Genomic DNA, 23,255 nt, shown 5'->3' with positions numbered 1-23,255 from the left:
GTCGGGCACCCCCGCCGCCAGCCGCCGGCACCGCTGACTCACCGCTCGGCTGTTTGGGCCGGCGCCGCGGCCGCCCGTCCCGTCGGCCCGCCGCTCTCGGGAGCGCGTGGGACCAGCTGGACCGCACCGGACCGCTGTCGGTCGGCCCGTGTGTCCGGCTGTGGGCTCCCGCGGGCTCCTGTGGCGGCTGATCTTCAACGCGTGAAGCTGTCGGTCGGTCAGCTCGTGTGCCGTTAGTCCAGCGGGTCGGTCCGCGTGTTTGTCGGCCCGTGTGTCAGCCGGCGTGTGTGTGCATCGGTGCGTCTGAGCTGGTCGCGCCGGGCCGGCAGACTCGAGCTCGGACGAGGACGACAGCTCGGTGCCGGGCGAGCCGGCCACGCCGGAGGTGGACCGGGCGACGCGGCACCAGGGCCCGCCGCCGTCCGACACCAGCAGCCTGGGCTCGGCGCGCGACACGCCGCCGCAGGGCCGCGCCCGGCCGGCCGCGCCGCCGCCGGCCGCTGCCGGCCAGCCGCCGCCGCCGCAGCAGCCGCAGCCGCCGCCACCGCCCCTGCCGCCGCCCGTCCAGAACAGGTGCGCTGCCCGGGCCGCCGCCGACCGCAGCACACCTGGCGGCCGTTAGTGGCGGCACGAGACGCCAGCGAACCGGAGGGCGGTGCGGCGGCCGAAATTAGGTTGTCTGTGCACGGGAGTGCATTGTTTCTGGGCGGTGATGGAGGCGAAGTCTCGCGTGAAACTGGGTCTCGTGAGATCGTTAAAGCGAAGCTGTTTTTGTCGCTGGTAGGGATAAACGGTATATTGATGTCTTGAGACTTCTGTGCAAGATCTCTCATGCGGGTAAACAGTATATCTCGTTCTCAAGACCTGTCGAGTGTGAAAGTTTCCATGCGGGTAAACGAGCTCCCATACAGGTAAACAGTACCTCTCTTGCTGAAGACCTGTCGAGTGCGAAAGTTCCCATGTGGGTAGACAATGCCTCTCTTTTTGAAGACTTTTTGAGGGCAAAGGCTCCCATGCGGTTAAAGAGTACCCCTATTGCTGAAGGCCCGTCGAGTGCGAAAGTTCCCATGCGGGTAAACAGTACCTCTCCTTTTGAAGGCTTATCGAGGGCAAAGGCTCCCATGCCGGTAAAAAGTACTTGTCTAAAGACCAATCGAGCGCGAAAGCTCCCATGCGAGTAAACAGTACCTCTTGCGGAAGACCTGTCGAGTGTGAAAGTTCCCATGCGGGTAAATCGCACACCTCTTTCTGAAGACGCCTCGAGTGCCACAGCTGCTCCCAAAGGATAATGCGTTGTATCTCGCGAGATCAGTCGAATGCTGCCTGCTCGCGCCCTGCCTCACTGCTGCCGGTGATGATGCGTCCTGGCCTTCAGAAGGGCCCTCGCATTCGCAGCGAAGATACCGCCCGGCCGGCGCTGGAGGCCGCGGCGCGCGTGCGGGACGGAAGGCGCGGAAACTCGCCGACCGGAGGCCGTGTTTCCGATGAACTAGACGGTGTGGTTCGGACTAGCCACGCCGCACTGGCGGGTGACGCACTGTCTTATCTGCCGGAGATCCGCCGCGCATTGTCGGTGGCGCGCCGGAACCGGTTCCGCTCCGCTCCGATTCGGGGTCGGCCGTGCGGGTCACGTCCTCAGGCGTCAAACGCCAGCAGAAATGTCCCGATTCAGGGAAGGTTCTCTTTCGAAACATCCTCCCGGTGAGGCATCATTATTTTTAGTCCTGGTCTGGTCGCCACAGACTTTGCGCTGTGGGAGCCTAGCCAGCGGACAAGTCGGCTTGTCCGACGAAAACATGCTGTCACGCTAGAGTTGTTTGCCGAAGCTTTGGATGTAATTTGTACGACACAAAGCTCTGACAGGTGTCATTACACCCGTCCACAGCCTGTACATATAAGATTCATATCGGGTGCCGGCCGTTGCGTGTTTGGACGACGCCGGCGCCGGGCGGCGGGCGTGGCCGAAGCTGTCAGGCTCACGCAATAGCCGCGCCGCCCCGCCCCGCACACACCTGGACCGGTGGGAGGTGACGGCACCGCAGCCGGGCGACCTCGCCGGCAGCCCACGCTGACCGGGCCCGCTGCTCAGCCCCGCTCACGCCACCGGCCTGTAGGCCTGCCCCCCTGAGGGAGCCTCCCAGGGTGCCGTCTGGTCCGCTCACAGACGGACGTCGGTCCCGTTCAGAAGACCCGCCCTCGAGGCTTCTCAGAAACCGCCCTCACGTGTGCTCAGAACCCGCCGTCAGCCCTCGCTTAGAAACAACTCTCAGTCCCGCTCAGAAGACCCGCCCTCAAACCTGTTCAGAAACCGCCCTCACGTGCGCTCAGAACCCGTCGTCAGCCCTCGCTTAGAAACAGCGCTCAGTCCCGCTCAGAAGACCCGCCCTCAAGCCTGCTCAGAAACCGCCCTCACATGCGCTCAGAACCCGCCGTCAGCCCTCGCTTAGAAACAGCGCTCAGTCCCGTTCAGAAGACCCGCCCCCAAGCCTGCTCAGAAACCGCCCTCACGCGCGCTCAGAACACACCGCCAGCCCCCTCTTAGAAACAACGTTCAGTCCCGCTCAGAAGACCCGCCCCAAGCCTTCTCAGAAACCGCCCTCACGTGCGCTCAGAACCCACCGTCTCCCCCGCTGAAAAAACAGCCGCCCGTCGCGCTTAGAACCCGCCCTGAGCTCCGTTCAGAACACCTGCCCTCAGACGCGCTCAGACCCCGACCTCACCGTGAAGTGAGTCATCGCTGATTAGCCGGCGGGGCTGGCCGTGCCTGCGCCGGGGTGTCGCTGCTGCTCCAGTGTTTCCAGATGCTGTTTGCGTCGCGCTGCGTCAGTCAGCCACGCGGACGTCACGCCGTTGGTCCGCAGCAGGCCGACCCCTGTGTGGGGAGTGTGTGGAGAGGGTTGCGGCCTGAGGACGGGCTGTGGCCGCCCGGCCGCAGGTGCAGCGGAGGCGCGGCGACCGGTGCGCGATGGTGTTTTCGCCCGATAACGGAACAGCTGTCATGACAGCGCTGAAATTGTGCGACAATGGCATCATGTGGTTCGTTCAATCTACCTCAACCAGTCACGTAACTGTCGTTTTTACGGACATCAATGATGGCATGTGTCAAGTGCTCGGAAATGTTATTGCGTCTCAATTGATTGGTGACTTCAAACGCGCCGGTGTCTTCGCTAATTTTTGTTAAAGTAGGCTGTTTTCGAATTCATCGACATTTGTGTAGAGCATCATCGTGGATTATGTTACATTCGTCCAAGCGTCACTTCTTCTAACACGCCCCCTCACGTCATCACCCGTCGGAGCCCATTTTCGGTGCCCGGGCGGCACCTGCTGGGGAGCCTCACGTGCCTCTCCCGGCCACTAACGGCGCCGGCGCCGCCGACAGGCTGAGCGGCGGCTCGCATTCGTCCAACCAGGAGCGGCAGCGCGCCCGCCTGCGGGACGAGATGACCCAGCTCTCCGAGGTCATGGACAACCTGGCGCCCTGTGAGTGCCCATGCCCGTCCGCCCGCGCTCCCGGCCGCCTGTTTATTTTGCAAACAGCCGCGTGGAGTCAGCGCACCCAGGCCGTGACGGCGGCGGCTGCCGCCGGCTGGCGAGGGCTGCCGACGAACCTCCCGTCGGTCCAGCGTTCCACCGTCCCACCGTCGGTCCGGCGTTCCGTTCCCGTCGGGTGCCGCGGACGGGGTCGGCGGTCGGCCGCCGCCGAGCGGAACCGGACCCCGCCGCCCAGCGGCTCATCGATCGGGTGTTAGCGCGCGGACCGCTCGGAACTGGCGCGCCGGCTCGAGGGATGTGTAATCGAATCGGGATGCGGGCGGGCAGCTGTGGTCTGTTTGTGGACGCCCGTCATGCCTTGAAGACCGGAGTATGCGGGGCGTCTGAGCGGATGTGGGTGTTGGTGTCCGCGCTGCAAACACCGAGGCCTGTTGTCTGTCCCCGTGAATGGCGGTCTGGTTGGTGCCGCTGACAGACCGCTGAGCACCAGACCAACAGCGTGTTGTCGGCGACGTTTCCGATTGGCTGGAGGCCATCCTTAATTACTTGCAGTAGGTCGTTCGGTATGGCCTCACCTTGCGTAGCTTATGAATGACCTCATATGGTTTGTGAGTGACGTGGTGTGTCGTTCACGCGTGACCTGATCTGCTATTTTGATTCTGCTTCGTATAAGCTACCGCATGTTGTGTATGGGCGAGGCGATGTTCTTTAGATCAGTCTTGACTTCTTGCGTATGGCGGTACATCGCATGTGTAACTACGCGTCTGTCAGTGACCACACGTTGTCTGTCGGTGACTCCATGCCGTCTGTCATCGACCTCATGTCGTTTGTCGGTGACCACATGTCTGTTATTGACCACACGCCATCTGTCAGTGACCACATGCCCACTGTCAGTGACCACATGATGTCTGTTGAGTGACCACATGCTGTCTGTCAGTGAACACATGTCTGTTAGTGACCACATGTTTTTCAGTGACTACACGCCGTCTGTTAGTGACCACATGCCGTCTGTCAGTAACCATTCGCCGTCTGTCAGTGACCACACACCGTTTGTTTATGACTACATGCAGCCTGTCAGTGACCACACGCGTTTGTCAGTGACCACATGCCGTCTGTCAGTGACCACACGCCGTCCGTCGAGTGGCTGGCCGTCGCCGGCGCCGGGCGCAGCTGTGCGCGCCGTGCCCCACGCCGCTGTGTGTGACCGCCGGCGCCGGGCGCAGCTGTGCGCGCCGTGCCCCACGTCGCTGTGTGTGACCGCCGGCGCCGCCCGTCCCCGCCAGACTGCGAGCCGCCGGATGTGACGCACAACACGGGCAGCGGGCGCAGCTCGCGCTACCAGCCGCCGCACATGGCCTCAGTGCGGGTCAACAGCAGCACCAGCATCACGGCCGCGCTGGACGAGGCGCACGGAGGTATGTCCGCCGCCCCCCCCCCCCCCCCCCCCGCCTCCCTCACCAACGCCAGTGACGGCTGGCGTGGTCGGCTTGCAGCCAGGAGCAGGTGTGTCACGACTTGCTGAATTTCCGCGCTGTCGTCCGTACGGCCTAGAAAAAGACGTGTTCCGTGTCGGAGAGCGTGTGGAGTTTTGCGTGCTGACGGCGGGGAGGCCGGCTTGTCGTGCCGCGTCCGGGCGCGGTGCGGTGCAGCCCGGCCGGCACCTCAGTCAAGGCCGCTGCCGGCCGGTGCCGCCGGTACCGGTGTGACGGGGTTACTCGGTGCGGCGTCAGTGGGCTCGGAGGAGCCGCAGCCGGCCGCCCCCGCACGGCGCCGGCGCCGGCCCGCACGCCAGCCGACCCTCGTGTGTGGTTTGCGCGGCTGTGGTGCGCGGCTGCTCGCCGGCCGGCGGTGGGAGGCGTCTGGCCCGCCGGGCTCAGCCGCCCAGTGCTCTCAGTCGTCCGACAGCGTTGTCCGCGGTGAGTCAGCCCTGCCGGGCCCAGGGCGCCGTCGGCAGGGCGCGCCGCCCTGACGGGCTCGCTGCCGGCTGGCATCGCGTACGCCACACCGCCGGCCCGACCGCTTCGCTGTGTCTCGTCCCGCCTCGTCTCGCCTCGCCGGCGCCCCTCGGTAGAGTGAGGCAGCCTCGACAGCGGTGGTGGAGGACGCGTGCCGACCGGAGCCGCGCCCCGGGCGATCGGTTGACCTCGGGACGGCCGGCGCCGGAGAGCCGGGCGGCCGGCGCCCGAGACCGGTCTCTGTTTGGACAGCTCGCGTGCGCCGGTCACGACTCGGCCGGCGCCGAGGCCGCGACGGCGCCTCGCTGACCCCGCGCTGGCGCCACCGAGTGCTCTCTCGGGGCGACTCGGCGTCTCGCGTCCTGTGTCAGCGACCTGTCCTGTCGACGCGAGGACGGCCGCCGCGGTGTGGCAGTGTGTGCCGGGAGTGCTGCAGTGCAAGGCTCCGTTCACACGCGGAGGGTCGGCCAGACGCGGATGTAGCGGCGGTGAGCGGGGCTCCAGACGGTGCTGCGGGCCGGGCGGCGCGCCGGCGTGGCGCCGCGGCCTTCCGGCGGGCGCCTGGCTCCGCCGCCGCCGCCGGCCGCCCTGACTCACCGCCGGGAGCGGTGACGCGGCCGCTCTGAGGCGCAGACAGGCACGCGCGGGCCCGTCTGCGCCGCCGAGCGTGGGTCGGGCCGTCACTGAGCGGCTCCGGCACGTCACCGCCGGACCGTGGCCTCGCGAGCGGTCGCTGTAGGGGATTTGGGCTGGGTTTGGCTGCGTCGCTGCGGTAAGTTCCTGTCCGGTCCGTTATGTGAGAGATCGGCTGGTGGGCCGGTGTGGCTGTCGGCGCCCGCCGAGCCTGCTGCGCGCTGGACGACGGCGGCGGCCACCGAGCTGGCCTGGTCCCAGGCGACCATCAGTCGCGCCGGCGCCGGTGGCCCTCCCTGAGCGCGGCGGACCACTGTCTCCGCCGGCGGCGCGGACCGAGGCGGCCTGTCGACGGCGTAGCGACGCCGCTCACCGACCGAACGGCCGCGGGTTCGAAGCTCGCCGCCTGCCGTGCTTTCTTCCCCGGCTGCGGCCGATGTGGGCGGTCGTCACGCCGACGACCAGTCGCTCGCGCTGTGAGCTAGTGGAAGGTCGTGCTAACGCCAGCCGCGTCCACAGCCACCGCCCGCTGGAAGGTGTCCACCAAGATCCAGCAGCTGCTCAACACCCTGAAGCGGCCCAAGCGACGCCCGCTGCCCGAGTTCTACATGGACGACGAGGAGGAGCTGGAGATGGCGGCGCGCGTGCGCGACCCGGCGGCGCCCAAGCCTGAGGGCGGCCCCATGACCCCGGCCGTCGGCGAGCACCTGGAGGTAGGCCAGCCGGGGCGCGGTCGCTGCGGGCACGTACCGGGAGGGCAGGCAAGGTTACAACAGGCGGTTTGTGAAATCGAGTGGGAAATAACGCGCGATGTACTGTATGCCTGCGGCCGTCTGCACCGATTCTGTATTCGCATGGCAGCAGTCATAAATATCGAATATGCAGATGCTCACGTTGGGCTTTGGTATGTTAATATCATCATATCTCAAAAAGCTATGTGGTGTAATATTATACACATTGCAATTAGATGGCATGTGCAAAGGTGTAAGTGCACATATTAAAAAGGTAAGTGGTTAAGTGTTATACTTATTGAATGATGTGTAAAAAGGTCTAAATGAGGCTGAATAGTTTTAAGAACGGTTCAGTGTCTTGATTTCGCGGCATGAATGTGCGAAGTGTTCACCTGCATCCACAAAGTGGCCATTTCCATGTTTCCACCGGCGATCGTTCCGGCTGCATCGCTCACCCAAGACACCAGGTCCGTGACCCCTCCCCGTCCCTCGATGTCACCGTTGGTTGCAGTGACAGACAGTCACAGCACACCCACAGACAGACAGACAGACACAGACAGACAGACAGACAGACAGACAGACAGACAGACAGACAGACAGACAGACAGACAGACAGACAGACAGACAGACAGACAGACAGACAGACAGACAGACAGACAGACAGCACGCGCACCCTCGGGCTAACCGACTCACCCGCCCGTTGATTGAATGACTGATGTCATGCAACTTGGGGCGGTGCGCTGGCACGGCCACACAGCGCCCGCCGCTGCTCACAAAGTCTTCTGCAAACGCGACCTACTCACCAGTGCGTCACTGGTCCCTGCGACATCCCGGAAGCGTCCAGTTGGCTTCCGTCGGAGCAAGTCGGGCCTGTTTGCGACGGCCAGACGCGGGCGACTCGCACTGACGGCGCTGACTGTTTCGGCGTACTGCGCAATACTCGGCCGATGGCTCATGCGCCCTCTCAGATGTGTGGGCGGAATTGAGCAAGTGTTTTAGAGTGTGATTCACACATGCACATGCACGCGCGCACGTACGCGCGCACTCATTCACGATCAGCGAGGCCAGACAAGACGGCAGTTAACAGCTTGGGTGCGGCGTAAAACGAACCAGCCGGCCGCGCACGCCTCAAAGGCAGCATCTTGGGTCCTCGAGCCGTCCCCTCACCCTGGCGCGGGCCGCTCCCAGGCCGGCCCGCCGTCTGACGCCACGCTGTATGCGGCGCTCCACGGGCCGCGCACGCCTCAAAGGCAGCAGCGAGCTCTACCGTCCCCGAGCCGTCCCCCCACCCCGGCGCGGGCCGCTCCCAGCCCGACCCGCCGTCTGATGCCGCGCTGTACGCGGCACTCCGCTTGACACTCCGCCTCGCCACCAGATCCCGGCCGGCCTGCCGCGCAACCTGGAGGCGGCCGTGCAGCGGTACGGCTCGGCCACGTTCAAGGCGTCGTGCGCGTCGGTGCTGGACGCCACGAACCGGGCCTCGGTGCCGCTGACCTACGGCAAGCTGCTGAGCCGCGCGCACAAGATCGCCTTCGCGCTGCTCAACAAGGCGCGCGGCGAGACGAACCTCAAGCCGGGCGATCGGGTGGCGCTGGTGTACCCCAACAGCGACCCCATCAGCTTCATGTGCGCCTTCTACGGCTGCCTGTACGCCGGCATGGTGCCCGTGCCCATTGAGGTGCCCATCACGCGCCGGGTGAGTGGAGCGAGGCTCGTGGTGCGGTGCTCGTCGCCGCCGGCCTGGCGTCTGCGCCCCCCCCCCCCCTGCGATCGCTGCACGTCCGTCAGCTCCCTGTCACGCGTCGTTCGCCTTTCGTTTCGCCTCCATCCCGACGCGTCACTCATTCACTTCCCTTACTCTTGCCGTCTCGTCCTCGTTTCTGTCGCTGTGGTCACTCCCGCGCTTCTACCGCCCACTCGTCCATTGCAGCGTGACGTCTCCTCCCCGTCATACTCTGCTTCAGCCCATCACCGTCCACCCGCCTCCTCCTTGGCCAATCACTCCTCTCCCTCTTGCTTACTCACCTCTGACCCCTCTTTCTCTCTGCTCTCTCCCGACTCCTCCCCTGCTCACCCCCCCCCCCCCCCGGCCGCTGCCCCTGGGTCCCGTACCGGCGGATGCCGCGCGTTGCACAAGCGGTCGGCCCCGCTCGGCGGCAATCAGCGGCTGTCTGGCGCGGCGGCCGCCGCCGGCGCTGACGGCCCTCTGCACCGTGTCGGACGCCGTGACGCGCCGGCCTGCTGCGGGGCCACAGCTGCTGGGCGTCAGCTGGCTGCCAGCCGGCCCTGTTTGTGTGGCCGGGTTTCTTCGCGGAGTGCAGGTTGTGACTCGGGTCTCACGCATTGTGAGCAGATTCTTTGATGCGTTAGTTTGGGGGGGGGGGGGGGGTACTTTTCAAACTCTTGCGGTTTGGCCGGTTTTGCTGGTGTGTTCCTAGTTGGCACGTTTCCACACAAGCTGACAAAAAGTGATGTGTGGTGAGTTTCCCCTAATGACACCAAGTTTAAGATCAAATGTGACATCTTAAGTCAATGAATTGCCTGTTCTTGGCTCCTTGGAGGTGCATCCATGCATACTGATACTTGACGAGTGCGAAGCCCGTAGAACAGAACACCAGCGGTCTGGCCCTGTTTTGTGTGTCCCCGCTCACCGACGCGCGTGTGTCGGCGCGTGGTGTGACGCTTGGTGGCGCGCGGCAGGACGCCGGCTCGCTCCAGATCGGCTTCCTCCTGGGTAGCTGCGGCGTGCAGGTGGCCCTCACCACCGAGCCGTGCCACAAGGGCCTGCCCAAGACGGCCAGCGGCGAGGTGGCCGCCTTCAAGGGCTGGCCGCGCCTCCACTGGTTCATCACCGAGCACCTGGCGCGCCCGCCCAAGGAGTGGCAGCCGCCGCCGCGACTCAACGACGACACGCCCGCCTACACTGAGGTACGGGGCGCGCGCCCGCGCTGGGCTGCTCCGCGCGGTGTGCGAGAGGCGCCCGCCTACACTGAGGTACGGGGCGAACGCCCGCGCTGGGCTGCTCCGGCGCGGTGTGCGAGGGACGCCCCCGCCGACGGAGGCGTCGGAAATAAGGCATTCGTGATAGAATTAGAGCTGATGTAACCGGTGATAGTGAACTCTTTGGAGCAAACCTCTTTTCCTTGAGCTTTAGAACTGTCCCAGTGCTGAACCCAGCGGATGCGGTTGTGCTGTTTTTCAACCCTGGGCGTATTCCTGGCGAGCGGCCTGGTAGCCTCCGACATCCGTTCACCATGATAACACTGGTCGTCCGAACCTGGCTTAGCTCAATCCCCGCGTCATAGACCCGGACTTTTAACTCAGGTCCCGCGTCACAGGCCCGGACTTTTAACTCAGGCCCCCGCGTCGCGCCCCAGCCCCAGCGCGTCCCCGCAACCTCGACTCAGTGTCTCCCCGAGCCCCGGTGCCGTCCTCCGCCGCCGTCCCCCTCTGGCTGCTGGCGGTCGCGCGCCTTGTCCTCACCGGCGTCCGCCTGTCGTGCTCGCGCAGTACACGTCCGACGGCGACGGCTCGGTGATGGGCGTGACGGTGACGCGGGCCGCCATGCTGGCCCAGTGTCGCACGCTCACCTCCGCCTGCGGCTACACCGAGGGCGAGATCTGCGTCTGCGTGGTCGACTTCAAGCGGGAGGTGAGTGCGGCAGGAGCCCGCCCCGGCCGACTGCCGTGGCGGCGGCGCAAGCGCGCGGCGTGACGTGGGAGAAGTGATGCGGGCGCCGGTCTCTAGTGCTGCACGGCGCGCTGGGCCGGGTATATGTGTGTGCGTGCGTGCGTGCGTGCGTGCGTGCGTGCGTGCGTGCGTGCTTGCGTGTAAGAACCAGCACGCGATGGCCACCACTAGCCGCTCATCGTCCGTTACTTACTACTGCTGGCATACGCTGCTGGCTCCGCTCACTGACCCAGGCGGCGTTACCAGGGAGCGACCGTGCAAACATGAGTGGTCCACGTGTGTCTGAAGCGTCCGTACTTCTGTATGGTGGCCGTGAGGCGCCGCCGGCGGTGCACGGTCGGTGTGTGAGCGGTCCGCTGTCGCGCCGCCAGGTGGGCCTGTGGCACGCGACGCTCTGCTCTGTGTTCAACGGCATGCACGTCATCTTCATCCCCTACTCGCTGATGAAGGTCAACCCGGCCAGCTGGATGCAGATGATCACCAAGTTCAAAGGTTGGTGCCGGGTCGGACGGCGGTGCCTTTTTGTGCGGTGTGTCCAGGCTCCTGTGCACAACAGTGATCCCTCCCCCCCCCCCTTAGGAATCCGCTCTTGGGTGTGTGTCCCTTTCCCCGAGCTGGCGGGTAGGATGATAGAGCACCTAGAGCACTGACGCGCGCAGCCCTGTCTCTTCTCGTTTGTCCGGCTGGTTGTACGTCCGGTTGTATGTCTGCCGGGGCGTCCTCAGCATGGCCGGTCTCAGCCTGTGCTGTCTGTACGCCCGGCCGCCGCCAGCACCGCCGTGACGTTCGCTTCCCCCGGCACCCGTGCCCACCGTGTGACCGGCGCCCCCGCCTCCGGCAGCGAGCATCGCCATCGTCAAGTCGCGCGACCTGCACTGGGGCCTGCTGGCCACCAAGGACCACAAGGACATCAACCTGTCGTCGCTGCGGCTGCTGCTGGTGGCCGACGGCGCCAACCCGTGGTCGCTCAGCTCGTGCGACCAGTTCCTCAGCGTGTTCCAGTCGAAGGGGCTGCGGCCGGACGCCATCTGCCCGTGCGCCAGCAGCTCGGAGACGATGACGGTGGCGGTGCGCCGGCCGGGCCAGGGCGGCACCAACGCCACGGGCCGGGGCGTGCTCAGCATGGCCGGCCTGAGCCACGGCGTGGTGCGCGTCGACCAGGAGAACAGCCTGACCTCGCTGACGCTGCAGGACTGCGGGCAGGTGCTGCCCGGAGGTGAGCCGCCTGCCGTGCTGCCGAGGGGTGGGAGCTGCCGGCGGTCCACCCCTCCGGGTTTGTGAGCGGCTGATCGTCCCAGGGCGGTTGGCCGGTGACTGCGCTGAGCCGTCCCTGACCCGGCTCGCTGCCCTCGCTGGCCGGCGGCCGCGGTTGGAGGCTCTGGGGGGAGGAGGGTCACGGATAGGGCGTGGCTCGCCGATGGCTCGCCGACCGCCGGGTGGGCGCTGTGCTCGTGCTCAGCTGCTGGAGGGGAAGGGGGACGGCATCAGTGCTCGCGGTCCGCACTGACGCCTGTTGGCGTCGGTGGTTTATGATGATGTTTCCTTGCCGCGTCTGCAGTGAGCCTCGTGAGACGCGATGAATGCTGACGACCGTGACAGAAAGTGACGACGTGGAGATGACAGTGAGAGTTTGAGTTGTGACATGACCTCTGTCATCACAGTTGGCATATGGATGGATGCGGGACGTGACCGCCTTGTACGCCGCGGCCATAACGTGTCTCATGCGTGGCGTTCGAGACAGCGTGTGCCCAGGCCCCTCTGCACCGCACATCCATCACGGGGCGTGCGTTTGTCGTCTGTTTTCTAGTCGTGTTCATCCACACTAGCCATGACGCGCTCGTAGAATCTGGACAATGCTGTCCGGCGCCCTTAATTTTATGCGCTGGTATGCTGCAAGTGCCAGCATCGTTTACTGTCAACAAAGTCAAGTTTACCGCCGCAATGTCGCTTCCCACGGACATTCTTCTGTGATGCGGCACGTTGACTGTGATGTTCCCTGCGCCGTCCGTGCCCTGACAGCCGTGGGCCCCGTACCGGCCGCCCCACGGCGTTGATCCGTGTCCTGACGGCCGCGCGCGCGCCGGCAGCCACGACGGTGGTGGTGCGCAGCGAGGGCGAGCCGCGCCTCTGCAGCACCGACGAGGTGGGCGAGATCTGCGTCAGCTCGGCCGCCGCCGGCACCAGCTACTGGGGCCTGCAGGGGCTCACCAACCACACGTTCCGCGTGCGCCCGCTGCGCGCCGACGGCACCACGCTCGGCGAGCAGGACTACGTGGCGCAGCGGCCTGCCTCGGCTTCCTCGGGCCGGTGAGCGGGGCCGGCGCGGCGGCGGAGGGGCTGCAGCGAGAGAGGGAGGTCCAGCTGGCGGAGGGAAGGGATGAAGAGGGGTGGCAGCAAGAGAAGGGAGGGCCCGCTGGCGGAAGGGAAAGGTGGCAAGGATGCAGCGAGAGAGGGAGGGCGGGAAGTAAACACACCGAGCGGAGGGAAAAGGTGGACGGTGTAGCGAGGAGAGGGAGGGCCGGCGCGAATGCGAGGAGAGAGAGGGTGACTGGCACTGGTTGAGGGGGATTGGGATGGAAAACCGAACCAGGCAAGGATAGGGAATGGAGCGAGCGGATGAAGGGATGGATTAGGAGTTCAGCTAGCAGAGACTGGGAGAGCCCAGCGAGGAGATTACGGGGCAGGGTCCTGAGTTTCTTCTCAGCTCGTCGCCTGCAGCGCAATATAGCACTGCCGTCTGAACTGAACGACCAACCGCGTATGTCCGGATGGCGACTGTGGTTGACAGCAGGCTTAGTTACGTAAATACCTCGAGCCGTTGCATGCCTGACGAGCGCTGTGACGGGAGCTGTGTGAGGCGGCGCGTGACGCCGCCGCCGGCCGACAGGGCGGCCTGGTGTTCGTCTGCGGCTCTCGGCACGGCCTGATGACCGTGTCCGGCCGCAAACACAACACCGACGACATCATCGCCACCATCCTGGCCGTCGAGCCCATGAAGTTCATCTACCGCGGCCGCATCGGCGTCTTCAGCATACGCGTGCTGCGGACGAGCGCATCTGCGTGGTGGCCGAGCAGCGGCCCGAGTGCACCGAGGAGCAGGTCAGTTGGCGGTCAGCAGGTGCGCCACGGAGCAGGTCGGTCGGCGGTCACAGTGCACCGAGGAGCAGGGCTCCTGAGTGTGTTGAGCAGGCCCGTCCGAGATTCTGTGTGTAAACAGGCTGAGTTTCTGGGAGTGTAAAGGCTGGGTCTCTGGGCCGAATGTGTACGGAGGTCTGAACACCGCAGGTGTGCGTGTGTGCTATGCTGTGTTTCGATACGCTGAACGATGCCCCGGGTCCGTGTTGCGGACTCGAGGCCAGGGTGGCGCTGTCCGCCCAGCCTAGGTGGAGTTTCCTCCTCTGCTTGGCTCGGTCTCCCGGCTGCGCGCCGCTTCCCCTGTCCTCGTTGCCCGCCTTGCGGGCAGAGCTTCCTCCTCGGCCCGGTTCGGCCTCCAGGCCGCAACCCCCTTCCCCTCCCCCTGCCCCTCCGCCCCGCTGACAGCGCCGTCCCCCCACAGAGTTTCCAGTGGATGTCGCGAGTGCTGCAGGCGGTGGACTCGATCCACCAGGTGGGCATCTACTGCCTGTGCCTGGTGCCGCACAACTACCTGCCCAAGACGCCGCTGGGCGGCATCCACCTGTCGGAGACCAAGCGGCGCTTCCTGGACGGCTGCCTGCACCCGGCCAACGTGCTCATGTGCCCGCACACCTGCGTCACCAACCTGCCCAAGCCGCGGGAGGTGCACAAAGGTGAGGCGGCGCCGCGACCTGGCGCTCCCGGCGACAGGCCGTGTCGCCCGCCCGGTCCGGACGTCGGTCGGCTGTCGGCCGGGGGTGCCGATCGCGTCCGTTGCTGCCGACAGCGGGCGCCGCCGTCGGCGGGAGGGGCCGAGTGTCCCTCCGGACGGAGGCTGTGCTGCGGCGGGGGCTTGAGAAGCTGGGCGTGCCGACGGTGGTTGTCGGGCGCCGACAGGCGCTGTTCGTTGCTGCTTGTCATAGGCATTTAGACCTGACGGATCGTAAATCGAAAGGAGCGCGGCGCTGGCGACCGGAAACTCGCTGACAACACTTCTACCGGGGTGGTGGCAGTGATCGCAGTTCCACGTACCAGCCGATGTCGCACTTCTTTCACTTAAAGTCACGTCGGACGCCAGCCTAGGGACGTGTTTAAAGTAGCAGTTCGTGGAGCCGTGCCGACGGCTTGCGACGCCCCGCTGGTGGACTTGCTACCGATGACAGCGGACCGGTCGGCCCGCCTCTGGGGGCCTCCGGTTCTGGGCGCGCGCGCCGGTGTCGACTCGTCGCAGGCGTGGTGCGCTGACCGGTCAGTACGCCTCCTGGCGGCCTCCGGTTCTGGTGCGCCGCCGGTGTCGACACGTCTCGGATGCGGTGTCCTGATGGCCTCACCCGCCCGCAGCCGACGTGGGCCCGGCCAGTGTCATGCTCGGCAACATCGTGCAGGGCAACCGGCTGGCCACGGCGCAGGGGCGCGACCTGGGCACCGCCGACGACGAGAACGACACCACGAAAAAGGTGGGTTGCGGCTGCGAGGCGCCGGCCGCTCGCCTGCCAGTCGGCAACGCCGGCGTATTCGGTGCTCGGTGAGGGCGGCACCCGTCAGTCGATGTCGTGTGGTTTTGCTGGCGCTGGCGGCGATGGTATCACCGGAACACGGTGTTGCTCTCGTCCGCCGCTCTCACGCGGGTCGCACGTCAGGGGCGCTACAGAGCTGGGCTGGGCTGCACGTATCGTGACAAGGGCCACCTTTTGCCACACGCCCCAGTGTTCGTGCGGGCAGGCGGTATCCTTAAGTGTGTGACGACCATGCCAGTGTTCAGGCTCGATTCTCGTCGCAGGAAACTTTTTCGGCCCAGAAGAGTGCTACTCTGGCGGCAGTTACGTCAGGTTATGCGTGATTGCATGCTTCGCTGAATGGGCTAACAGTTGGTTACCGCCATTCGCAGCACCAGTTCATCTCTGAGATCCTGCGCTGGCGGGCTCAGACGACCTCCGACCACCCGCTCTTCCTGCTGCTCAGCGCCAAGGGCGGCCCCAGCTCCACCCTCACCTGCGCCCAGCTGCACAAGGTAGGCCGGCCCGCCGGCAGTGTGGTCGCGGCGGACGGGCGGCGTGCTGCGGCCCCACGTCCGATCGCGCGGGCATTGCCGGCGCTCTGTGGCCCGTCGCGGTGCGCCTGGCAGAGCCGGAGCGACAGTGTGCGTCGTGTTGTCAGTCTTCCGGGTGTTTGCCGAAATACGACGAGCTGTTTGCTCTCAGTCCGCGTTGCACAGAAGAAGGCTATGCGGAACCACTGCATTTCGGCACTTGAGCGCCACTGCCGGCCTCCTGCCCCGCTCACCGCCCCGTGCCCCTTGCCCCGTGGCACGCCACTGCTGCCGCCGCCTTAACCACGGCGCCGTCCGCCAGAGGGCCGAGCGGGTCGGCTGTCTGCTGCTGGAGAAGGGCCGCGTCAACACCGGCGACCACGTGGCGCTCGTGTACCCGCCGGGGCTCGACCTGATCGCCGCCTTCTACGGCTGCCTCTACGTCGGTGAGCGCCGTCGCACGGCCGCGGCCGGGAACGCCGGCCAGCGGGTGGCGGCTCGCCGGAGTCGCAGCTCTCGGCGAGGATCTGGCTCAGGGGCCACGGCCGGCCGTGCACGCTCGCCGCTTTACCGAACCACGCCGCGCGGCCTGGCGGAGGGTCTGGGTCCACCTGGGCACAGGTGGTCTGGGTCCGCCGGGGCACAGGCGGTCTGAGTCCGTCGGGGCACAGACGGTCTGGGACCGTCGGGGCACAGGCGGTCGCCTGACTGGGGGTGGGTGGCCGGACCGCTGCTGCGGCGCGGTGCCGCCTCGTTTCGCTGCCGGAGCGATCCGTCGACTGGTGCGCTGGATTCCGGCTCTGCCGTGTGGTGGCCGCTGCCAGCTGCGGCCCCTCTCGCACGCCGTCGTTTCGGTTCCCGCCTCTGACCACGTTCGCCGTGGTGCGCAAAAACGGCCTGCGCAAGTCGGCGCGTCCGGAAATGAATGATCTGCCGGCCGCGCCGGCCCGGTGGTCGTCCTGTGACCGTGTCCAAGCCCGGCCGTGTCCGTGCCCGACCGTGTCCGTGTCCGGGCGGCCGCTGACCCGACCTCCTCTGCCGCAGGTGCTGTGCCGGTGACCATCAGGCCACCGCACCCGCAGAACCTGCAGACGACGCTGCCGACCGTCCGCATGACGGTCGACGTCAGCAAGTCGGTGCTCATCCTCTCCAACCAGACGGTGATCAAGCTGCTCCGCTCCAAGGAGGCCTCCAACGTGGTGGACGTCAAGTCGTGGCCGCCCACGCTCGACACGGACGACATGCCCAAGCGCAAGCTGGTGGCCGTGTACCGCGCGCCGACGGCCGAGATGCTGGCTTACCTCGACTTCAGGTGGGCGGGGTCGGGCAGGGCTGCTAGTGTGGTTCGATGGGGGCTTGGACTGGGGCGGTAACGTCGGGCAAGAGCCCCCAAACAGGACGGTGGTTCGCACGTTAGTAGGGCATTTGTTGACGAACGTAGCGCCTGACTTGTGCCTCAGACGCGCTCAATGACTTGTGCCAAAGACGCCGGACTTAAGCGCCCCTGACCAGCGCTCAAGTCCGGCGTCTTTGGCGGACATCGCGGCAGCCGACGTGGGAAGCTGCGACGCGAATACTCACGATAATGGCGTGCGGCGATAGGCGGTCCTAATGTTGATGGCGCCTCTTCCAATCTGACGTGGGCGCTCCTGCCGGCAGCGTGTCAACGACAGGCATGCTGGCCGGCATCAAGATGTCGCACGCGGCCACCACGTCGCTGTGCCGCTCGATGAAGCTGGCCTGCGAGCTGTACCCGTCCCGGCACGTGGCGCTCTGCCTGGACCCCTACTGCGGCCTCGGTTTCGCGCTCTGGTGCTTGAGCAGGTGGGTGCGGCGGAGGGCGCGGCGCTGCCGCTTGGGTACGGATGGATGAACGGACGGACCGGGGACGGAGGATGGATGGATGGATAGGAGTGGTCGGGGCAGATGTCAGTGAGCAATAAAAAGGCCCTCCGTCTTGTTTTCTAGTCATGTTCATCCGCACTGGTCAGTATGCGCTCGTATAATCCGGATGATGCTGTCCGGCGCCCTTAATTTTATGCGCTGGTATGCTGCCAGTGCCAGCACCGTTTACTGTCAACAAAGTCAAGTTTACCGCTGCGATGTCGCTTGCCACGGACATCCTTCTGTGTGCGGCCGTTGACCGTGATGTTCCGGCGCTAGGCGGCCGGTGGCGTGCGGCTGGGACCGCGTCCTGACGGCTGAGAGCCCGCTCCTGCGACGCGCGCGCCCCGTGTCTGACGCGTCGCCTGCCGTGCTCGCCAGCATCTACTCGGGTCACCGGTCGATCCTGATCCCGCCGTCCGAAGTGGAGGCCAACCCCACGCTGTGGCTGTCGGTGGTCAGCCAGCACAAAGTGCGCGACACCTTCTGCTCCTACGGTGAGCGCCGCCGCCTCGACGGGGCGCGCTGCGCCGTCGCTCGGCGCCGGGTGGGGTCGCCGGCTCGGTGACGGGCGACGCCAGCGTCCATGTGGTCCACAAATCACATTCATGTAAACGCTTCCGGTGTAATGCAGTGATAACTGAGTGCAGTTGGGACGTGTGGTGCGTTGGAAACATCTAAACATAGCCAGATGTAGGGATACCTCAGATAAATGATTCAAGCATGCTGTAACTTCGCTTCCTCTTGCGTAATAAACGGTCCCCTGTCGTCCTTTTCCACCCCCACCACGTGTTGGGTGCTCGCCCAACTGGGCTGCGGCGCCACGCCTAGCTGGCACCGCCGCGCCCCGCCCCGCCCTGCCGCTGACATGGCCACGCCCGCCGCCAGGCGTGATGGAGCTCTGCACCAAGGGGCTGGCCTCGTCCATCCCGCTGCTGCGCCAGCGCGGTGTGAACCTGTCGTGCGTGCGCACGTGTGTGGTGGTGGCCGAGGAGCGGCCGCGCATCGCGCTCTGCACCTCGTTCAGCAAGCTGTTCTCGGGCCTGGCGCTCAGTCCGCGCGCCGTCAGCACCAGCTTCGGCTGCCGCGTCAACGTGGCCATCTGCCTGCAGGTGGGCGGCGCTCAGTGGTCGGGTGCGGAGTCCGGGGGTGAATGTCGTACGGGCGGGGAGTTTTATTGGATCTGTGCGGAGCCTGACGCGAAATGTCGCGTTGTGATAGCAGCTGCGCGCAAGTTAAAACTTTAGAAATGAAAACACGTACATCTCACCAGCGCCCAGGTTTCCTCTCACTTGTGCTTATGGGGTCATTAGCGTGCGGCTTAGCGTTGGAACCCTATGACTGAAATGGCTGTCAACGATATTCGCGCGGTTTCTCCCTGCACTGGACTGCTCACCGAACGCCGTATACTGCTCCCGCTGCCGGCTGCTCGCTCCTCTACCGCTGCAGTGTTATCTGATGCGTAAGTCCCTCTCTCCAGGCCTTTAGGATCCTTCAGATGCTGCAGGAATCCCGTCAAATAGTGTTGACCCGCCCTCTATCGCACGCCGCCTGGGCCACGTCTCCCCGCCGTACTCTGTTGACCCGCCCTCTATCGCACGCCGCCTGGGCCACGTCTCCCCGCCGTACGCTGACACGGGGCTGGTGTCTGCCCGCCAGGGCGCCTCGTCACCGGACCCGAGCACCGTGTTCGTGGACCTGCGCGCGCTGCGGAACGACCGGGTGACGCTGGTGGAGCGGGGCGCGCCGCACAGCCTCTGCCTGATGGAGTCCGGCAAGCTGCTGCCCGGCGTCAAGGTCATCATAGCCAACCCCCGAGACCAAGGGCCACTGCGGCGACTCCAACCTGGGCGAGGTGAGAGGCGAACGGCCGGCGGGTGTGGCGAGGGCGGGAGAGGCGCAGCCGAGGGAGGGAGGGGGGGGGGAGGAGCAGCCGAGGGAGGGCCGGGGAGGGACAGCCGAGGGAGGGTGGGGGGAGGAGGAGGGGCAGCCGAGGGAGGACGGGGGGAGGGGCAGCTGGCGGACTGAAGCAATAGGAGGGAGGGGTCGTTGGCTGCTCGTAGCAGCTAGAGGAGGAATGGTGGTGGATGTCCCCGCTGTGCGGTAGGCGAGAGACGGGGAGTGTCGGCTACAGTGCTTGGCCAATATACTGGTGAAGAGTTTGAAGGTGCCGGTGTCAGTGCGCCAGCTCTGGCATGCAGAGCGCGCCTGTGTAGCAGCAGTACAATGCTGTCAGCCGTAAAGACCGGGCTTCCTAGTGTCCGTCCGTGTGCGGGCCTGCCCGTCTCGGTGTATTGGTGTATCTGCCGAGGCGTAGCTACTGGTCTGTCCGTCGACTCGGCTGTCTGTGGATTTGCCCTGTGTGCATACGTCTTTCGGTGTCAGTGCGTGCCTTCCCGCCTGCCCATCTGTTTCTTCCCGTCGTTCTTGGTCCCCATTGCTGGTGCGTCCGCTGGACCGCCACGACCCACCCCGCCGTGTTCGTTGCTGACGCGACCGGCCGCCGCCGCCGCCGGCAGATCTGGGTGCAGTCGCCGCACACCTCCACCGGCTACTTCACCATCTACGGCGACGACTCGGGCACCTCGGACCACTTCACCGCCCAGCTGGTGACGGGCTCGACGGGCGAGGTGTACGCCCGCACCGGCTACCTGGGCTTCCTGCGACGCACCGACAGCGTCCGCCGCCGACGGAGGTTTGTCCGTCCCCTGCTCTGGCCCTTGCTCGGCACCCTTCCCTCCCCCTGGCGGCTGCCTTGGCCGCCGACGGAGGTCCGTCCGCCACCTATCCTAGCCCTCGCTCGGCACCCCCTCCGCCCCCTGACGGCTCCGTCGCCGCCGTCCGGATGAGGTGGAAGGCTGCATGCCGATGGACAGATTTGTTTCACTGTGTGTGGGTGTGGGTGTTGGGAGTGAGCGGCGGACGAAACGTTGGTCACGTGAGGTCACGCTGCGCTTGTCACCCTCCGACGTGCGCTCGTCTTCAAAGGTCTGTATGCGGGGGAGTTGTGCTGCACAAGGATTCTGACATCATGTCTCAAGTTCGGCGCGTGCATCACGCAAGGATTAATGCCCTTTTTGTTGGGTCGTTGTTTGCTCGACGACGCATGGCACAGGCGAGCATTCGCTGCCTACTGGTGTTTTGTATTCCATCTCCTAGTGGGGCCGACTGTTTCTGCCGTGTGCGGCGGTCCCGCCGGCGGCCCGGTGTCTCGCTCGGTGCTGACGGCCGCCGCCCCCCCCCCCCCCCCCCCGTCCACAGAGAAGCACGACGCCTGTGTTCGTGGTGGGCTCGCTGGACGAGACGGTGATGCTGCGCGGCATGCGCTACCACCGATCGACATCGAGACGTCCGTGCTCAAGTGCCACAAGAAGGTGGTCGAATGGTGGGTGGAGTCGGCCCGCGGGCCGCCGCCGTCGGCGCCGACGCCCGGCGCTGGGCTGCGCCAGCCCCGTCCGCCGTCCGAAGACCGCGCGGTTCGCTGGGGAGCCGCGTCGGCCCGTGTGCTCCTTTGGGTTGTGTTGTGATGCGTGTCGCCGTTTGGGTCGGTCCCCTGTATATGTCGCGCGTGTTGTGGGGCGCGCCGACGCGTCACTGATGGTGTGCAGTCGATGCCGTCTCGGTTCGGTGGAGTCAGTTCTAAAATGAATTGTGCTTCTTCGATTGTTATGTACAAATAACGGGCACACGTGCTTATCTGTTGCACAACAAATGCGAAGATGGCTTTTCGTCATCGTTCATCATGAAGTCAAATTAATGTTGCGACAGCCAGCGATATACGGATTACGTATGTGGTTGGCACGGGTAAAGTTGTTTTCCGTTTCTTCCCGCTAGATTTGGTTAAGATTGCGAAATTGGCATATGTCGGATGAGATGCCGGAGCGAGATGCGGACTGCTTCCATGAGCATTACATCATCTTGCACGAGCTGTCAGTTGCCGTTCAGGGGCGCCATGGCACGGCCGCACCTTGACACGGCGTGTCCGCCGGCAGCGCCGTGTTCGTGTGGACCAACCTGCTGGTGGTGGTGGCCGAGCTGGAGGGGAACGAGGACGACGCTCTGGACCTGGTGCCGCTCATCACCAACACCGTGCTAGAGGACCACCACCTGATCGTCGGGCGTCGTGGTGGTCGTCGACCCGGGCGTCGTGCCCATCAATTCGCGCGGCGAGAAGCAGCGCATGCACTTGCGCGACGGCTTCCTGCAGGATCAGCTCGACCCCATCTACGTGGCCTACAACATGTGAACGCGCGGCGAAGCGGGCGCGCGCGCCGCCCACACTGCCATGCGCGCCGGCGGCGGCCCGGTGCACCGCCCGCTCTCTCCCTCTCTCTATCTGTGGCCGCGCCGGCCGGCCCGTGTTGTTGTGTCGCGTCGCGGACGAGCGACCGGACGCGTGTTGCTAGCGGTAGAGTGATTGGTAGAGATATTACATGACGGTGGCTAGCGAGAGTTCGGTCCGCGCCGGCGGCCCCCGTGCGGACTGGGCATTGCCGTCGGCGCGGCGCTCGGTGGTTTCGTTATTTACGATTGCTAGTCGTTTCCCCGGTGTTTTGCTTTTCGTTGGTTTGTCTTTCATGTGTACAGAGGACGCGCGTGGCCGCCCGGTCAATCAGGGCGCGGCGCGGCGCGCGCGCCCCACGCGTCGGCCACCCGCGTCGCTCCATCCCGCGCGCGCACATCTGGCAGCCGGCGGGCGCTCCGCCGCCCGCCCTCGTTCCGCTGGTTATTTTATTGGTAGCGAGCCCTTGTCTGTGCCGTGATAGCCCGGTAGAGGCTGGCGACCCGCCCCGGCCGCCGCCGCCGACGCCGTCGCCGCCGCCGCTGTATGCATGCTCGCCGCCGCCGCTGCTGCCGCTGCCCCGCGCCCCGCCGGCCGGCCGGTCGCGGCGGCGTCCAGCACACGGCGCCGCTCCACTGTTTATAAAGGTATGGATATCACAATAAAGAAAGCAAAAGCAGCGGCGCTGGTCTGCTCACGTACACAAGGCCGAAGAAACCTGGAGGCGAGAAATGAGCTGGGTGCTAGGTTCAGGGGCCAGCGTTGTTGAAAAACTGGGATACTGACTGGGAGAATGCATATGAATATTTCCATCATCACTAGCACATGTCGATAAGATTGAGAGCGAAGCTTCCTTTAGAAAGCGGCGCAATGTTCTAGGAAAAATTTTGAATTGTTGACGTGCATCGCATGAGTGCACCGGCCACGGAGAGCAGCAGCGAGTCAGCTGATTGCTACGGGGCGCCAATCCGCGCTCGCCCACCCGGTATGTGCACAGCCCATAGCTATACCAAAAATTATCGCGCAGTATTCTCACTACACAAATTTGGATCTTCTACAGCAGCAAAAGGCAAACGCATCACCACCTTTAACCAATTACTAATGTCCTCGAATGCATTGTACACAATCACCAGCTGAAGTGAGACATGGCTGCGTTGCCTGAGTGACACCCTTTTGATCGGTTTGACCTTTATGAGCAAGACAAATCCATGGCGTCCTGTTATTTTTCAAAAGGCGGGTTTAAAAACCGCGTGGCACCAAAATGCTGGCCATGTTCGGCGAGATGAGCCGGAGTGACGTCTGGCGCGCCCTCGGTGCAGCTGTGGCGCCGTGGCTTTTGTCCCGATCGCCGCGCGTGGATCCGCTTTACTGGGGTCGAGGAGCGACCAAGACGCCGTCGGGCTGACGTTGCTGTTAGTGAGCTGGGACTGGCTAAGCACCCGCGG

At 65.2% G+C, this 23,255-nt stretch overlaps 1 protein-coding gene across 1 annotated transcript; it reads left to right on the top strand.

The window, feature by feature from the left end:
* Nucleotides 1-519: 519 nt before the first annotated feature.
* On the top strand, nt 520-21,797 carry LOC119089575 (disco-interacting protein 2-like). The gene is given in 29 exon segments (XM_037212326.1): nt 520-573; nt 3,380-3,480; nt 4,776-4,907; nt 6,600-6,793; nt 8,187-8,507; nt 9,512-9,739; nt 10,322-10,462; nt 10,873-10,993; nt 11,343-11,717; nt 12,589-12,776; nt 12,779-12,808; nt 13,389-13,542; nt 13,545-13,600; nt 14,058-14,289; nt 14,957-15,072; nt 15,504-15,626; nt 15,967-16,090; nt 16,689-16,956; nt 17,304-17,468; nt 17,910-18,025; nt 18,417-18,640; nt 19,188-19,340; nt 19,342-19,383; nt 20,048-20,213; nt 20,688-20,803; nt 20,805-20,859; nt 20,862-20,913; nt 21,521-21,644; nt 21,646-21,797. Coding segments are annotated over 28 exon segments (4,185 nt in total). The 5' UTR covers nt 520-573; nt 3,380-3,440; the 3' UTR covers nt 21,775-21,797.
* The last annotated feature ends 1,458 nt before the right edge of the window (nt 21,798-23,255 follow it).

Source organism: Pollicipes pollicipes, unplaced genomic scaffold, assembly GCF_011947565.3.
Source record: "Pollicipes pollicipes isolate AB1234 unplaced genomic scaffold, Ppol_2.1 Scaffold_3087;HRSCAF=3621_pilon_pilon_pilon, whole genome shotgun sequence".
Lineage (NCBI taxonomy): Eukaryota > Metazoa > Arthropoda > Thecostraca > Pollicipedomorpha > Pollicipedidae > Pollicipes > Pollicipes pollicipes.
Note: the sequence above shows the minus strand (reverse complement) of the source record. Positions and strands in the feature narration are given on the sequence as shown.